A 19,131-nucleotide genomic window follows, 5' to 3' on the forward strand; every position below is an offset into this window, starting at 1 on the left:
TCAAATTGGGGGTCCTAACCCAAAAGGGAGCTGCAGGGGGGTCACAGGGTTATTTTAGGCTGCTATATATTAGCTGTCGCCTCCAGCTGCCCAGCCCTGAAGGCAGTGCTGCTGCCAGCAGCAGCACAGAAGTAAGGGTAGCAGTACCGCATCCCCCCACAATAACCTATTTCCTAGTTGCGATCTCCCACACACACACACACAACTCCTTTCTGGGTCAGGACCCCTACAATTTCAACACAGTGAAATTTCAGATTTAAATAGCTGAAATCATGAAATTTACGATTTTTAAAATCTTATGACCATGAAATTGACCAAAATGGACCATGAATTTGGTAGGGCCCTACTCATACGTGCTAAAGCTTGTGGCCGAGGGCTACATCCCCAAATGTGCCTCTGGGGCCAGAGGTGTCTTTACGATGCATGCTGGGGAGGAGGCCATAGGGGCCTCAGTGGTGCATGCCTTGTGGGGGAGACACGAGTGCCTTCACACCATCTTTTGGACTTCCCGATCCTGGAGGCTGTACCAGCCCTTGGCACAAGTTCGAGTAGCTTCATAACTTGTGCCAGCAAATAGCAGCTAACAAGAGGCTATTGTGCTGTCAAGGGTCACTGGAGCACATTACATTGCAGCCTGCCCCCCTCACTTCTGACAAGACCAGAAGGAAGGGGACAGGAGGGGCTACGCCAGCCCCCCCCCAACTCAGGCGTCTAACTCTGGAAGAATACTCAGCTGCTGCCTCAAGGAGTGGCACAAATAGTGAAGAGAGAATTTTATTTTAGCCATTACTTCTCCCAGCCCAATGTGCCAAAGGTATGTTCCTGGAGCATGGGTGAGTTGGTACCTGAGGGATTCTGGCGTCTATGGAGCTAGGAACACTTGTAGCTCTTATGTTGCTGTTTCAGAACTGTGCTGAAGAGCTGGCTGGCTGGCTGGAATGAGACCTGCCTTTTTGCAATATATTTACCACATAAGCCTTTCACCACGTTAAATGAGTTTGCTGGCTCTCATCCTATCTCTACCTGTGCACATCACAAAACCATCAAACAATGTGGTACATATGGCAGAAGGCCAGGACAGAAACAGCTGGAGGGCTGATGCATTGAAAAAGTGGTGCAGGGTAGATTGGGTTCCAGAATCGAAATACAAAAAGGGGACTGCAGGTCAGCATTTACATGTGATGGCAAAGCTGTGGGGGGATACAAGGATTGGCATAAAGGATTTATATGGAATGGGACAAGTATCTTTTCTTTTTGCAGAAGGAGAGGAAATAAAAATGCAAGATTTGTTCCAAATAAAAATTCAAGAAAAACTCCAAAAGGAGCATTTTCCTTCCGAAGTCGTATGACAGCTGCAGGCTGAGCTGCAGGCCCCTGCCTCCCGCACTGGCAGGAACACCAGCAATGCTTGTCTGATAGCTGTAGTAAAGTGCAAACTACAGAGGCTTTGATTTAAAGGCATTGATTCTTTAATCCAGGTCCTTCTCCTATATCACAGAGCTCCTCTTTAACGTACCATGCTTGCAATTTTTCAGTATTGTTCCATTAAATTTGCAGATATTACACAACATAAATTAAGCTTTTATTCATACTTCAGATGCTATTTTATTAATCCTCTCACCCAACCCGTGCTTCAAGGAGAGAATCCAAGCCCCAATGGGAAACTTCTGGGTAGGAAAGTGGACACTGAGTTCTAAGCATCAACATTACAATCACCACACAAGACCATATGCAGCACACAGTGAGAACTGTGTTATTAGCTGGCAGCTGCCTTGATAGCTTTACACTTGATGCCTATTAAGGTAAAGTGTAACTGACTTAGTTCATGGAAAGTTTTCAGCACAACCCTCTTTCACAATATTTTTTTAGAGAAACAAGTATTAGTCTTTCTGCTGTGCACAACTTAATTCTTTCATGAAGCTGAAACATGCAGCATTTATCACCAGAATGATTTTATATTTGTTTTAATTTATGCAACGCTTAAGCAGACAGAATCATCTTATATAACTGAGTCTCTTTTATTATCTGAAAGGCTTCTGCTTCTCTACATCAAAACCTTAAAGGAAATTAATGATGAAAAGCTGAATTAAGGCAGCATTGATTCAGCAGATCACTTAAGCACATGCTTAATTTTGAGCACAAGTAGTCCCATAAGTTTCAGTGGGGCTATTCACATGCTCAACATTAAGCCCATGCTGGAGTGCTTTGTTGGATCCGCCATAAGACATGTTTAGGGTCAGACTCAATCAAAAAGAAGGAAAGTTGTGAGTAAGACTGAAGCTTCTTCCTTAATTGCCTTGTTTTTAATAGTGACAGAAACACTCCTGGACCAGCCCCACCATGGGTCACTTCTTGGTCACTTACAGCAACAGAGGGAGATTATGTGGCTTTTTCGTTTTGTGTCACAAACTATATTGGATGTTTTCATGAGATTTTGTTTTAATTCTGTGTCTGCTTCATTGCTAATGAAACAGCAGATCCCTGATCAAATGTCTGCAGTCACAATTCAAATCAGAGAGAAGGTTTCCCAAGAAAGTTGCCAGGCTCTAAAGTAGCCAAAAATAAACATTGAAAAATAGTAAAAACAGAAACCAAACCCCAGAATCCATCCCTATGTTGTCATGTCACAAAATTGGTTTATTTTTTAGTACACACACAAGTAAACAGTTTCCCCCTTTATCTCTCATTTGTACGTAAGTTCCATATCTCTCTGCCTTGAGAATCTACACTACATTAACCTCTCGAGGGATCTCAGCAGGGAGGCATCTCAGAAATGGAGGCACTAAATGCAAAAGCAAACTAGATAGGTGAAGTCTCCCTATAAAACTATTTTATTACAAAACAAAATGGAAAATAAACACTTGATACATTCAATATTTGGATAAAATGTTTAATATTAAGGGTCCTTTTCTCAAAAACGTCTGCCTCACCTTGTGACCTCTGGCAGAGGCCCACAAAGCAGTTTCAGTATCTGACAAGTTCCTTCTCAAAGCTCCTGTGAGTGAGGGAAGGGCTGCTGAAAAGCCTCTGTCAGAGCCACATGGAAGAGACTTGAACAATATACCATACACACACTGTAATCAGAGGAGAGTCACATATGTACTACACTTAGAAAGGAATAAGCAATTGCACAAAACTACAAAAATGGGAAATGATTGCTTCGGAAGGAATACTGCAGAAAAGGATCTGGGAGTTATAGTGGATCATCACAAACAGCGTCAAGAATGTAATACTGCTCAAGAAAAGCACATGTCATTCTGGGATGCATTAGCAGGCGTGTAGTAAGCCAGGCAGAAGTAATTATTCTACTCTACTCGCTGATAAGGCCTCAACTAGAGTCCTGTGTCCAGTCTGTGCACCACACTTTGGGAAAGATGTGGACAAACTGGAGAAAGTCCAGAAGAGAGCAACAAAAATTATTAAAGTTCTCGAAAATGTGACTCACAAGGAAAGATTGAAAAAAATTGGTTTGTTTTGTCTGGAGAAGGGGGGGGATGACAACGATAACAGGCTTCAAGTATATAAAGGAAAGGGTGATAAATTGTTCTTCTTACCCAGTGAGGACAGGGCAAGAAGTAATGGGTTTAAATTGCAGCAAGGGAGACTGAGGATAGACATTAGGAAAAATTTCCTGTCAGGGTAGTTAAACACTGGAACAAAATATCTAAGAAGGTTGTGGAATCTCCATCACTGGAGGTTTTTAAGAAAAGGTTAGACAAACACCTGTCAAGGATAGTCTAGAGCAGAGGTTCTCAAACTAGGGGCAGTCCAGAATGTATTCTGGGAGGGCATAAGAGGCTTTAGGGGTAAAATCCTTATTCTCCCTTTTTATCCACAGCAATGAGTAGCAAAGTGGATTCCTCTGGACCTATCAGGTCCTCAGAAAGCGCTGTGCATTTTCATGCAAATCCCAGAAAGCACAAATCTGAGCAGCTAGGATTAGGAAAGTATCTTTAACATGTTCCCTTTTAGAAATGTTCTGTTCTTGAGTTTCATGGAGTGAACTCCCCCAGCAACAAAGCACCATCCCTGCTCCAAGTGCGGGGCACACTTCTCTGCGTGCCCTCTCTGCTATAAACAGAGCAGTGTATGTATCAAAAGCAAAACACCCTCCCTCCCTAATCACAATCTGGGGCGCACACGCTGCTCCCCGGATGTCAGATGGCATTAAGGACATGAACAAACTCCGGCAATGCCAGGGAGGAGCTGGGATCCTCCAGGGAAGGAGGGAGGAGCAGAAGCCTAGAGAGAACAGGAGAGAAGTAGAGGAGGCAGGTGGGAACCTGGAGCCTTTTCTTTGCAAGGGCTGCCGAGGAGCCCTGCCCCGGGCGGCCCAGGGCGCCTGTCCCGTGCTTGGCCCCGGGCCAGGCTGGCTGCAGCCGCGCACCGGCAGCGGGGGTCGCTGCAAAGCCCTCACCAGCCCCAGCGCCGCCGCCGGCTGCTCGGCACCAGGGGCGGGCTCTGCTCCTGCCCGCCCCCGCCGGGCCATGCCCCATCCTCTCCCTGCACCTGCCTCCCCCCGCGCCCCGGGAGCAGCCGGCGAGTCGGGGCGCGGAGCCGGAGCCCGCCATGGGCCGCCTGCGCTGCATCAAGTTCCTGCTCTTCGCCTTCAACTTCGCCTTCTGGGTCAGTGGGGCCGGGCCGGGCCGGGGCCGGGGCCGGGGCCGGGGCGCCCGGGAGCCGCGCTGCGGGCAAGGGCTGCTCCGCGCGCCCCTGATGGCCACAGCGGGCTGGGACCGCGGGGAGCTGGGGGACCGGGGTCTCTGTGGGGCGGGAGCTGGGAGGAGTCCGCAGGGCTCGCTTGCCATCACCCTCACCCTGCGGGCCGGACTGGCACCCACGTCTGCTTCCCACAGTCCCCCTGACCCGCGGAACCCCTTTCCGAGCTGCTCCCCACCCCCCAACACCCACTTCTCCAGGGACACCCACAAGCCATCAGCCAGGCGGGGAGGGGAGCACTGGGGGGCGCCCTCTGGAGCCTGCTGGAGCGCTGACCTCCAAGTAGTTAATCAGAATGAAAAGGAAATGTACATTCGACTAAAAGAAAAGGAGGACTTGTGGCACCTTCGAGACTAACCAATTTATTTGAGCATGAGCTTTCGTGAGCTACAGCTCACTTCATCGGATGCAAACCGTGGAAACTGTAGCTCAGGAAAGCTCATGCTCAAATAAATTGGTTAGTCTCTAAGGTGCCAGAAGTCCTCCTTTTCTTTTTGCGAATACAGACTAACACGGCTGTTACTCCGAAATTGTACATTTGACTGTGATATTTTCTACTTGGTTTGGGGGATCCCTTTACTGCACCCTTCACATGTTTTTCTCTTTGGGCTTGTGAGGTCTTCATGCCAACAGCTGTTTCTGTCTGTGCGGCATGTCAGTGCTATGCAAATGTTAAGTAAGTGTGCACACCGCCCCAGTCCCCTGGGGCAGACGCCACAGCTCTGCACCCACTGAGACACATTTCAGCCTGGCCTTACCCTGGATTTTGGTTTGGTAATTGCAAAGGAGGTCAGACGAGATGATCATAATGGTCCCTTCTGACCTTAATATCTATGAATCTTAATAATATCTATGAATTTTGCAGGCACAAATAATTATGGATGCTGTTTACATCACTTAGACACAACCAGGTATTTAGGCATCTACAGATCAGGAGGAAATCTTGCCCATTCTATTTAAAGTATGCAGCTGCAAAGTAATAATATTTGTAGGTATGTTCATTGGGGGTGCTAAAAATGTTGTCTTTTAGAATGCAGTCTCCCTTCATAGAAACAACCCTTAATTTCAGCATCCCCACAATCACAGTGCTGAGGGAGTGGTCACCAAGCCCTAGGTGCAGTTTTGGGTACGCAAGTTGACTAATAGGCTTGCATAGTGTCTTTGGCAGTTTGGCTTAAGCTTCTCAAACTCTGCTCTTGATCTTGTAAACATTCTGTTCTGTGATGCTCATTAGCAAGAATATTTTGCTTTTGACATAAAACACACACACACACTCTTCTCCCCCAGTTCTAAATACCTACCAGTGTTACCAGCAGCTAGAACAAAATAGCTAGTGATCTGTAGTGAAAGAGTATATGTGGGGGTTTGCCCAACCATACAGCAATAGAAATAAAGAACTTCATCTGTACATATTGGTTTAACAAAAATCATAGCTGTTTATTCCTTGGCATTGTTCTGGAAATTGGTATTTTCCCAGTACTGTGCTGGTATCTTGGCTTGGGCAGTGCTGATAATCATGAATCAAAAGGGAAGCAAAACCATCCATTGTTGGAGACCATGGCTCTAAATATGGAAATATTACTACAATTATGTAAAATTGCCTATTTGGATGTTTTGTCCAGTGTAGTTCTCATGTGGAGCTTTATTAAGCCTCCATGTTAGAATGTGAGAGCGTGGACCTTTGGTCTGCCAGCGGACACACCTTGTCTTGGTGATGTGGTAATAGGAGATGCTCTTGTTTTACACATAACCAACACAGGAAAGAAGGATAAGTATCTCACCTAGTTGCAACAGTCACAGGATATGTTTGTTTCAGCACTGTGACTTTGCTCTAACATTGTGGGAAGCAAATTTCTGGGCAGTGCACATATACATCAAAAGAAAGCTATATTATTTATGTATTACTTCAGATTTAACTTTTAAAACATGCCTATCCAGTGGTCTGGGCTTCTTCTTTGTTGTTGTTGTTGTTTTATTTTTTATAAACCTTAGGAAATGCCTCATCACAGAACAAAATATTCTTGATACAAAGAGAGGTAAAACTCAGCTGAGACAGCATCTTTCTTTAAAAATATAAAATGGACATAGTTAACTTTCAGAGGTGCCCAGTTCCCCACCAGTCAAACAGTAAATCTACAAGCCAAGACATCACACACATGCCAGCACCAAGCTCTTGTGACCTGAGCCTATGAACCTGTCATCTGCTGCTTTTACAAGTTCACCTTATAAGACAAATACTTTCCATCACAGTGTGGTCAGTTCATTGAACAGCATCCTGATATGGTGATGAAACATCATTCCATTGCCGCACCATACTGATATGGGATGATGTGGCACCGACCCTCAAAACTTGAGGGCCCCTAATGGCCACTGGAGGGAAAGCGTAGCACAGTCTCTGTTCTAAGGGCCTGCTCAAAATTAGGAGGCCCAGCTATGAGCAGGCTCCTTCAGTATACAGATATGTGTACACACCTACCATTTTTGATCACTAGGGGTGACTAGACATTCAGGAAACGATCTACATGCACACACAAACACGTTCCGTGTATTATCAATGAGAGTAACTGGGTTTCCCACACATACATTCCATTTCATATCGGTACTTTTTAGTGCCCTCATTACCATAGTAAATGAGTGCCTTCCAGTAGTGCATTAGATGGTGAGACTAGTATTTGTCATCTGCGCTCCATTTCATCTCCGCATCACACAGCACAAAGAATAAATAATAATAATGTGTCAGGGCAGCGCCCAGGAGCCCCCGCGTGGACCAGGACCCCATTGAGCTAGACGCTGTACAATCACAGAACAAAAAAAAGGTTCCTGCCCCAAGGAGCTTACTGTCTAAGTAAAAGACAAGAGACAACAGGTGGATATAGACAGATGTGAATAAAAGGAAACAATGAGACAGTATTGGTCAGTGTGACAGGTAGTGGTCTCAGCACATCTGCACAAGAGCGACCTGATGCTCTTCAGATGCACACCCAGTTCACACCATATGTTGCCAGTTTAGTTTTGGTCATAAGAACATAAGAACGGCCATACTGGGTCAGACCAAAGGTCCATCCAGCCCAGTATCCTGTCTACCAACAGTGGCCAATGCCAGGTGCCCCAGAGGGAGTGAACCCAACAGGTAATGATCTAGTGACCTCTCTCCTGCCATCCATCTCCACCCTCTGACAGGCAGAAGCTAGGGACACCATTCCTTACCTATCCTGGCTAATAGCCATTAATGGACTTAACCTCCATGAATTTATCCAGTTCTCTTTTAAACCCTGTTTTAGTCCTAGCCTTCACAACCTCCTCAGGCAAGGAGTTCCACAGGTTGACTGTGCGCTGAGTGAAGAACTTCCTTTTATTTGTTTTAAACCTGCTACCCATTAATTTCATTTGGTGGCCCCTAGTTCTTATATTATGGGAACAAGTAAATAACTTTTCCTTATTCACTTTCTCCACACCACTCTATATACCTCTATCATATCCCTCCTTAATCTCCTCTTTTCCAAGCTGAAAAGTCCTAGCCTCTTTAATCTCTCCTCATATGGGACCCATTCCAAACCCCTAATCATTTTAGTTGCCCTTCTCTGTACCTTTTCTAATGCCAGTATATCTTTTTTGAGATGAGGGGACCAATCTGTACGCAGTATTCAAGATCTGGGCGTACCATGGATTTATATAAGGGCAATAAGATATTCTCAGTCTTATTCTCTATCCCTTTTTTAATGATTCCTAACATCCCGTTTGTTCTTTTGACTGCCGCTGCACACTGCACACACTCTTCAGAGAACTATCCACGATGACTCCAAGATCTTTCCGATAGTAATCGAAACATCAGATGGCTCATCTAAAGTTATAGAAGATAAACATGTTTCCTTAGCACTTGTGTGTACTTTAAATGTCACTGGCTTTTAAGCCCTTTATTCAGTGGCTTGTAAGTTTCTAGCAAAATTATCTTTTGGGCTGCATTTTCCCATTTTTCTTTTCAGTGGTGCTTTAAAAATTATTATGCAGGTATTTTGGAATGGAGTGAGGGGGATTTCTGCTCTTTAAAAATAAAATCTTACTCATGACTTTCTCTGCCTGGATAACTCAAAACCAGTTTGGATAAAAGTTACCATCTGTCATCCTGTGCACCCACATGGCACAGGTGCAGATGTTCTAGAGATGCAATAGATACGTAGATTAGATAGAGGTGTGGGTTTGCTATGTCTGCAAAAAAACAAAAATAGTTTCCAAGATGAAGAAGTTACAAACTGGTGAAAACTGCATCCCGCACATACCAGTGTGTGGTATGTCATTTGCCTACCAGAAAAGGCAGGGCAGTTTTCCACATTCAGTCAAACATTGCAAGACACTTAAAGTACCCCAAAGTACTGCCAAACATACTAATAAAATTCTGCTCCCCCTGTATTACTAAGACCTTCTGTTTAGGAACAGATTGTTGTCAGTCACTGGAGTGGTCTTTTCAGACTGGGTATGTGCAGGGTCCTCGAGAGACTTTGCATACACCAAACATGGCAAGAGTCCCCCTGTCTTTGAGTTGGCAGTGTAAGGAGCACGGTTGTGTTTGGAGTCTTTCTGGATGTCATTGCTCTAGAGGTCGTGGAGTGGGACTCCGAAGCAAATGTGCAGTGTAACAATGCATGTTAGGGCTTGCTGTTAGTGCAGCTTCCAAGGCTGAGGTTTTATTTGCACAGAAGTCAAGAATACAAGGTACTTTAGCTGCAGGGGGGCTTAGTTATTGTTGCTGTGGGAACCCTCACTTTGAATCCCTGCTTTTAATGTGTTTAATGTCTTATCCTTATTGCATCAGCCTAGCTTTTGCCTTTAATATAGTTTTCTTTGCAGGAGTTTGTGCAGGGTGCCAGTGCACAATTGAAGACACACAGTGAAGTATCTATCGTAGTCTTAACAACAGGGCCAGTTCTCATGATGTCTAGTTGAATACGAGCTAAAGGAAGCTCTGCAATAATACAGCCGTTAGGGATAGTCTTAGGCTAAAAGACCCTTTCCCAGGGCACCCCTTCACATTTTTACTCTCTTTGACCTCTCAGCTGGAATCACACCTGTTGCTTATTGCCCCAGTGTCCAATAGTCCAGGGGTCACACCTCTCACTCACTCCCCAGGTCTTGTCCAGCTTGGGGGCTGCACCTCTCACTGATCCCAGGCACATCCTGACCTGTAGGCTGTGCAGGGAGCCAGTAGCCCATTTTCTTTCTCTGTGCTTTCTCGTTGGAGTTGCCACTTGAGCAGAAGGAGGTTATAATGTTGGTTAGCGCTGTGATTGCTTTGATATCTACAAACACAAGATGGCTTAGATTTTCTACCGCTGGAAAGCAGGAAGAGGACTCAAAGTCTGCTAACCAATGCCATGGCTTGACAACTCCTGACAGCCTCTGGAGAAGTTTGCTATACACACAGGACCTCAGCTCCCATAATTGCAGAACAATACAGCAGGGTTTAATGGTATTGTTATTAGGGATATAAATACCGTTTAAGAAGTTAATCGTTTAAACGATTAAAAATATTTTGTTTAAACGGTTAACCAATTAACGCACCAGCGGCTGGGGCTGATCTGGCTGGCATGGCTGGGGCAGCTCCAGGTGGTGCTGCTTCGGCTGGCGCAGGGCTGCTGGGTCCAGGCAGCCGGCTCAGGGGTTAACGATTAAGGCACGTTAACCAGTAAGACTAATGTTAACATTTTATATCCCTAGTTGTTATCAACAGTGTAGTTACAGCTCTTTGCCAGATATCCAAGTTCTCAGGGAGAGCTGCTCTGGATAAAATTGCCTGGGGTAGTACTTATCTTCCAGTTTGATTTTTGATAATATAAAAGGATTTCTTTGCCATCAGCAATTTCTGTCTGTTGTAGGCAGGTGATTTCCTAGAATTATACCATTAGCATGACCTGCATGTTGTAAAAGTGTTCAGTACTACAGGGCATGGCTCTCACTTTTTCCATAGTATGGGCCGCATCATAATAGGTTGTCTTTCAGACACTTCTCTTCCCATTCAGGTTCAAGTACCATCCTCTGGCAGATACAGCCATTGGTTACCTAGAGAAGTGATTTTAGGAAGCCTTTGCATATTTGTAGCTTTTAGTGTGAGAAGTGTTTGTCCATTTTTAAAAAAAATAGTTACTCACAGAGGCTGCTCCAGCTTTGCATTTCATCTCCCCTCACATCCACGCTGTTTCTCAGCTGGAAACAAGGAGGAAAACCAGCACCAGGTCACCAGGCAGCTTTTTGTGGACCCAAGTTTGGGAACCTTAGACACAGGACACTTCAATTGCACTTTAAATAATTTAACCAAAGTTACATTCTCAGCAGAAAGTATGTGATACTGTAACACTGACCCCATATAAAACCCATTCACAACTCCCTGCCTCTGTACACTGGGGGAGAGGATGCTAAATAGGACAACATTCTCTGTCTTCTTTCCTACTGCTAACTCTCCAAGTCTGCAGAGCTTTCTTGTGACTGAAGTTCTATCCAGTATGAAACATGCCATTGTCCATACAGAAAATATTTGATCTCATTCAAACAGCCTTCTGCCTGTTAAGCAGTTCAGTGGGGCTTGCCCAGAGCTACCTCCATCAGTATCTAGTAGAAAATGTATTCTGAATCCAAAGTATTGTATATACTTGTAATTTTCCCCATGAACTAATGTTGCAAATAACCCCTCCTAGGTTATTCTGACAGAAGGGCTGTAACCTGTTAGTCAGCTGATTGGTATGTATCCTTGTACCTTCTCCCCTGGTACTGCTTAAAAGCCTTCTAGAAACACAGACTTGCTCTGATCGCTGCTTTGTATCCTGAGCAGGGAGATTCAGACTAAATATGGTGCAGACTATAGAACCCAAGCTTGTTAAACAACTAAAGGATAATAAAGGCATTTTCTTTCATAGTATCACTTTTGGGGGGGCAGTCTTGCTATCACTGTATTTACGTCTCTCACCTAACAGTCCCCCTTCTGTAAGGTTTCCCATAAAGGAAAGAAAGAAGAAATCTGTTGTGACTGATGGAGCCACAGTGGCAACTAAATGATACAGCTTTGGGTAGCAGGCACACTTAAAGGGAATATTTGTGTTTGCCTATAGTAGCTCTTCTTTGAAATTGCTTCTCAGTTAAGAGCCTTTACAGTCGCACTCAATGAAAGACATGCAACCCACTCTGCCTGGATGCATGTTTCCTAGGCAAGTCTGGGGTCCCTTCAGCCAGCTGTGGGTAATTTAGGAAAAGTTGATTCCATAGAGACATTTCTACCATGTATGCCATTTGCAATTTCATACTCTGCAGTTTTCCTGAAGTGTGGTTAACTACTGAAAATCTAGCGGGCCCAATTCATGGCATAAATGACACAGAAAACACACATTTCCAGGGCAGTACATTAGCATCTTAATAGAATTATTTAAAAGGACACACATACTTTTTAAATAGCTTTTCACTCTTTCCCCTTTCTTTTCCATACTCTGTCAGAAGCTGCAAAATAGACCTTCTACCTTACAGTTTCAGCCTTTTCTTTTAGGCAAATATAGGTGGGGTATTTTCCCTTTTACCTTGTAGGTTTTGAATAAGGTTAAATTGAACACAGCTCCTTTAAGTGCCACAGTTCCAATGTATACAGTGCCAACGTGCACAGTGCCCTGGGAGTTCTGTTACTCAGCTGCAGCTGTGAATCCAACGGGACCAGTACAAAGCTTTGTGTTATGTGATTTCATGAAAATAACGGCTATTGTGTCTTGTTTAATGTATTGAGAAAGAAGATAGGTTTCAGTCTCTCTGTTCTTGATTGGCTGGGAAGTTGCTTTACATGTACACAACTCTGACACTATCAGTCAGAAAACTTGGCTGAACCTAGAAGGGCACATGTAGCCCAAGTAAACCTGATTTTCCCAATAACTCCTACTGGTGACCCTAATAATCCTAAGGCTAGCCTATGAGTCTGGCTCAGGAGTCTCTAGCAGCATGATCAGGGCACTTGGGGACGCTTGGCTTGTGTACAATGATGAAGTTCACTCCAGTCCATTTGCCTAGGGAAGGCTATGTCTCTGTGTAGGTAGAGTTAAGCCAGACCTCAGAGTCAGTCCAACAGTTTGCCTTCTTGTCCTGTTGCTCATTTTCAGACCATCCTCTCAAGTGCTGCGTCCAGTCTGTGCTGAATTCACTTGCACCAGTATTGAACAGGTGCACAGTAGGGTGAGAGAGACCCAGACAGACCCATCTTTGGCATCTACTGTCAGATGCCAAAGATGTGATGAAGCAGTGGGCTCCCCCACTCTCCTCCAGGTTGGGCAGCGGCTGCAGATATTGGCTCTGGACTCTGTCAACAGTGTTTGTTCTGTTCTGTGTTGGCTTCATCTTTACCTAAATTAGCTTTGTGAGCTGAAATCTGTTGTTATTGGCCCTGAGCTCTGGTTTGCAGGGTCATTCTGAAGCCTCCTGTCCCCACATTGGTGGAGCCCTGGCAGAATTGCCCTTAACAGCCAGGCTGATGTCTGTTGTTTTCATGGTCCTCTTTGAAGCATCTGGATTTGATCTATGCTGATGTGACAGGTTCAGCCGGATAACGGAGAAGGTATTTTTGCCCTTATCTACCATAGGAGTGTCCTTTGCGGAGCACCAGGAAATCGGCCATTTCTGCATTGACAGTGCACTTAAATGCTCTGCACTCAATTCCTCTTGGGGAGCATTGGGTCTGATCCTGCAAAGTGCTGAACACTTCAACCCAATAACATTAGTGGGAGCTGGGGGACTCCTCAGCTCCCAGAAGAGGATTAGCACTTTGCAGAACTGGGCCCATCATCTAAACATTTCTCCTGAGCTGACATCCCATTGCACTGGGTTTGTATTTGTATCAAATGGGATTCTTCTTGATGTTTGAAAAAATTGATACCTTCTTTGCTAGACACGCGTATGGTCAGAGTGTCCCTCATTGGGACAGTGCCCCTAACTCCCTGCTGGGGCTCTGGGTTCAGTAGTGAAGACTGTCCTGTACTAAAATGCCATTGTTACTCCCTGTAGCACTAGGGTTGTCCTTGGTGGCCTCCCCTCCAAGGGCTGATCAGACCTAGCCCTGCTTAACTTCAGCACATTCCCCGCAGTGAAGTAGGATCCTTTTTCGGAATCTTTTCTTCCTGGTTTGAACGTGCCCCTAATCAGAATCTGGCTTGTCTCGTGTGGACAGTGCCATTTGGCACTTGGAGCTCCTGAAACAGAGAGACTATCGTTTATAACCGAGGTGGGGGAGGAGTGTGTGCCCTGGCTTCATCTTCCTCAGAGTTTCAAAGCAGCCACAGGCTGGGCCCATTGCATCTGTGCTCCTCCTGACCATGCAGCAGGGCTAGTGACACACTGGCAGGGGACTCGCCCGGCTCTAATGTCTGTTTATTCAGCTTCACAGCAGCCACAAGATTTTGGTTGAAAAACAGTCAGTGAAGTTATTCCTCTCCCAGTAGCTCTGTCTGTGCCAAGCAAGCGTGGGCCGGCAGCACCATCTCAGCTCCTGGGGATGCACCAATTCCATAGACCTCAGACTTATGTTCTGGGCTTAGAGTAGGCTTGGTTGACCTGCCTTCAAATTAGTCCAGTTGAGTATCTCTGGTGGTAAGGAGCGGAATGGGGAGTGGCTGTGGGGCTAGGAGGGAATGAAGAGAGAAGAGGAAAATGAGCTTTTCTCATCAGGGAACTTTCCATTCGGTGTTTTTACACCACCAGGAAACACCCAAGTAAGTAACAGCACATTGAGCGAATTCTCCAAATTCTGCCTGTTTGGGCTTGTGGGAACTAGCTGTGGCCTCCTGAGCACTGGCTCTCTTCCCCTGTGCCTCTGTTTGGGCCCTGTCATTTTCTGTGGCACTCAGAACCTACACGGCTGCTTGGGGCCATTTTGATGAATGTCTGAGGTTGGTTCTTTGTAATGTTTGAAAGTCATTAATGGGTTAAAAAGCACCGTGGTGTTAAAGAGCCAGAGGAGAGGATAAGGCAAGTTGTTCTGTAACAGAAATTCATTGGTATCCAATATTGGGAGGGGCCTGCTGAGTTCTGTGACTTTGTAATCCTGCGGTTTTGGAGTTTCCGGGAAGCACAAGGAGTCACCCGTTGTAGCTCTTTGGCATGCTCCAGCTCTTTCTGGCCCTTTGCAGTTGTTATTAACTGGTCTGTTTGCTTTCCAGCTGGCAGGGTTGGCTGTCATTGCCTTTGGACTATGGTTGCGATTTGGTGGGGTCCTGAGAGACTTAACCTCAGAGGAAAAATCCCCAGAGTACTTCTACATGGGTAAGTTAAGGCACTTAGACTTTGGCTGTATCTCCAACCTCAGTTTCACCAGCAGGTATGATCCCAAACACTACTCTACACTACACATACAAAAGTGGTGCTTGAAAGTCTGACAGGTGAATGGCAGTAACCTTGTCTCCTGCCCTTCCCATGGCACATTAAGTGACAGCCTCTCTCAATTCTCTCCTTGGCAACAACTTTTGCAGACCTGAATTAATTCTTAAATATGATTTCATAGTTGAATTTTTCTGTAATGCTGATGCTTATGAAACAGAAACTGGGAAGGATTGTGCACTCCTTCAGGTCTGCCTACCACAGCACCCTTTGAGGCCTTTCCTTTCCCATGCTAGCCAGCAGTATGGTGAAATTGGAGTGATCCATATCCTGCCACATTAGAAGCAGTGGCAAGAACATGTTTCCATGAGATTGCAACAGGATCATTTCTGCATATTTCAGGTACAGCTCCAAACACAATGGGAGGACTTACTGCTCATCGCTTCTTCTTGCTCCTGCACACACAGGCCCTCAGTGTTGTCTCAGTGGAATTGGAACAAATCCTGTCATGGTTGAAAAGTAGAATTGCACTGTCATCACCTCCAGAATTGTTCCCACAACCTGAGCAGTGACTAGCCCAGCTCCTCAGCCCTAGGGCGCTTTACTTCGTCTTATGTAAATTTAAAGATGTAATTTTTCCAAAGCTCCAGATGTGCTTTTCAAGCACTGTTGGGGTGTTCTGGGGGCTCCAGATGTTACATGTATATTATGTGCCTAACTGGTTGTTGTGCATTGGTTGCCTGTGGTTTCATACTTCCCATTTCTTCATCCATCCGTTTCCAATTGTGAGACACCTCCCATGCCCTTGATTTGTTTCCCCTTTCCTCTCTGATCACGTTAGGAGAAGTCAGATTCTGTCTATTTTAAGCTTTAAGCAGGTTCACTCAATGCAATCTGATTATCACACTCATTTCATCCTTCTCCAATGCCAAGTGCAGAGCAGCAGCTGGGGATCTCCAGAGAGAGAGAGAAAATCCTGGCTGCTCGTGTAAGAGTATTAAATATGAATCACTGGAGGAGTTGAATGCCTGCCAGAAGTGAAAGCTGATTCAGCGGCAGTGCACGGCACCAGTTATTTCTATCCTGGAGTCTTAGTCCAAGTTTAACCTTCTCTCCAGTTACCTTTAAATGACCATTGTACAGTTAAGAATTGACCCAAACCCCAGTCTCTTGGTGGGTCAAACCCACTTCTACAGATGCATGGAGTGAAAATTACAGATAGAGGCATAAATATATATTGACACATGAAGAGAAGGGAGTTACCTCACAAGTGCAGAACCAATGCTGAAGGCCAATTTAGTCAGGATGGATGTAGTCCACTCCTAATAATTGATGAGGAGGTGTCAATACTAAGAGAGGGAAAATTGCTTTTGTAGTGAGACAGCCACACCCAGTCCCTATTCAAGCCCAAATTGATGGTGTTAAGTTTGCAAATGAATTGTAGCTCTGCAGTTTCTCTTTGAAGTCTGGCCATCATGTACAGCCCCTAGCTAAAACCTCTCCAGCCGAACTGGACAGTTTCTATGTAGATTGGATACATGGACACAAATCAGACATCAGGAATGGTAACATACAAAAGCCAGTAGGAGAACACTTCAATCTCCCGGGACACTCAATAACAGATCTAAAAGTAGCCATTCTTCAACAAAATAACTTCAAAAACAGTCTTCAAAGAGAAACCGTAGAGCTACAATTCATTTGCGAACTTAACACTATCAATTTTCCCTCTCTGGGTATTGACACCTCCTCATCAATTACTGGGAGTGGACCACATCCACCCTGACTGAATTGGCCTTCAACATTGGTTCTCCACTTGTAAGGTAACTCCCTTCTCTTCATGTGCCAAAATAAACCTCTTAATGTAGATTCCATCATCCTTGCTATGCAAAAAGTAGTTTCCTCTGGTGAATGCATAGTGGCATTTCTGAAAAGTCTAAGCTGCTGCTGTAGCCTTAAATGGAAATTCCAAGTGTTATTTAGATTTTGGTCATTTGAGCAGAGGCTTTGAGAATGTCCTTGTAAAAGTTCAGCTGTATCTCCTGATCCAAAACTGGATTTAATTTCTGCCACGCTAATTTTCTTTGGCTGGGTATTTGTAGAACCCCTACACTGCAGTACCTATCTGCTAAGAGGGAAAGTTGAGGAACAGGACAGAAATGTACTGGGAAGTCCTTTGAACTTACACTGTTGCCTGCCCCATGTCCAGTCAAATCCCAGCTGAATAGTACTGTGGCCTGTGGGTAATCTGGCAGGGCTGCACTATTAGCAAAGATTTTAGCACCCTCTACATCATGAAGAGCTAGGAAGAGAGTCAGTGTTTCTCTGTGCAGCAGGTTGTTCTGTTTAGGTGTTTGAACCTCACCCATTGCTGAGGTGCCCCAAGCACTTGACTCTCATTGTAACTTTCAGGTATGAGTCACCCCTCCCATTTTGTCCCCTGAGGCCTATTCAGAGAGATTCCAGGAGTCTCATTTTTCCAGGGGGTGCACAGGAGCTGTGTATGTATCTTCTGTTCCAGACAAACTGGCCCCTTCATGCTGACAGCCAGGATTTTGCAGCACTGAGTCCAAGTGCAGAGTGTGTTTGTGCTATGGAAGGGGCTGCTGCTCAAGGGCACTGCTGTCATCAATGTGACAGGGAGATATAAATATGTTTGGTTATATTAAAAATCTTTCCTCCAGCCTATTTATAATAGCAGCTCTGCAGCCACTTTCTCCAAGCCTGAGGATCCAGATCTTCACCTGTAATCGTATCAGCTCAGAGGCAGTACTGGGGCCTGCATTAGAGCTGCTTTCAGAGTCTGTTTTGTAGCTATGTTAGAGGTAGCTTTTGCACCATTCTGTCCTTTTGGCATGCACCACGTGGCAGGGAAAGGTGAGCAGTAAGGAACGGCTTAGAAATATGCACATTTGACATAGGGGAGACTCTAGAGAACCAGGAAGAGAAAAAATCTACTCTACTGAAAATGATAAGAAGACCAAGAGGAAAGCATTAGAGCAGTGAGTATAACATCTGCTGTGGGACATCCTGGGAGAGCTCCTGGGGACCCCAGTCTGATCAGCATAGGACTGTTCTACACTCCATTTTTGTACCACTAGAACTATATCAGTTTAGAAAGAGAGATGGCTAAAGCGGTGCAACTCTAATGTGGACAGTCCTACTGGCATAAAGGTGCTTCAACATGAACTATACTGCTATAAGGACCTTTACACTTGTATAACTGCATCCAGACTAGGTAGCTACACCGCTTTAAACCATTTCCAAACCAGTTTATAGAAGTACAAAAATGGGGTGTAGACCAGCTCATAAACTTGGTCATGGGATTCATGCTGAACTTGGCTGCGTAAGGCTTGTTCTCTGAGGAGATAACTGCTGCAGAAGAGAAGGGTTGTGCAGGGGGAGTGTTATGCTTAGTTTTAGGGCACTGGCTGTAATCTCCTTCTGAAGGACCATGGATTGAAGGACGTAGTTAAAACTAGGCAGATGGAATGTAGTTAACAGGCCAAATGGACTATGCCTGTGGTGGGTTCTAAGGCTGTTCAGACTAGCTCCCGGGGAAGACACATTCTGCTCATATGGTACCTGGTTTGAACTGGTGTCCCTCTCACACTTATTTATGGAGTGAGATTTTCCTGCATCTGAAATACTTTAACATGATTGATAATTATACCCCTGTATTTTCATTTGGCTGGCATGAACCACCCCAATAACCTTGTCCCTCACCAGCAATCCGGCATCTTCCTTGCCCCCTGGATTTAGTTCTGGCCACACTTGCCAAGCAATCCAGCCAACTTTTCGAGCCACTGAAATACTCCTCTTGGTTGGAGACCGACTGGCAATTTTGACATAGGTAGATTTCTGTGTCAGAGGCTCAGGGCCATCTCTGGTTTGGCTTTTTGTTGGTGCTTCAGGTTCCTCATCACAGTTCATAAGAGCAGGATTGGCAGGAAGGGTATATTTTAGCACTATAGTAATCAAATCTTTTGACTCCTGCAGTCTCTCACCCCATATCAGTGGGCACGACACGTCTGTTTATGAATGAATACGGGAGAGCAAGAGGAGGCAGCTATCCTAGGCCTTAGC

The 19,131-nt window shown here is 45.1% G+C and overlaps 1 protein-coding gene across 1 annotated transcript in view; it reads left to right on the forward strand.

Annotated features, from left to right (window-relative positions):
- The first annotated feature begins 4,495 nt into the window (after nucleotides 1-4,495).
- Nucleotides 4,496-19,131, forward strand: part of TSPAN2 (tetraspanin 2) — a 59,862-nt gene continuing 45,226 nt past the window's right edge. Inside the window, exons 1-2 of the mRNA XM_073319959.2 lie at nucleotides 4,496-4,626; nucleotides 14,892-14,994. Coding sequence (XP_073176060.1) covers nucleotides 4,570-4,626; nucleotides 14,892-14,994 — 160 coding nt within the window. The 5' untranslated portion in view covers nucleotides 4,496-4,569. The remainder of the gene's footprint in view (nucleotides 4,627-14,891; nucleotides 14,995-19,131) is intronic.

This window comes from Lepidochelys kempii, chromosome 21 (genome assembly GCF_965140285.1).
Source record: "Lepidochelys kempii isolate rLepKem1 chromosome 21, rLepKem1.hap1, whole genome shotgun sequence".
In the NCBI taxonomy this organism is placed as follows: Eukaryota; Metazoa; Chordata; order Testudines; family Cheloniidae; genus Lepidochelys; species Lepidochelys kempii.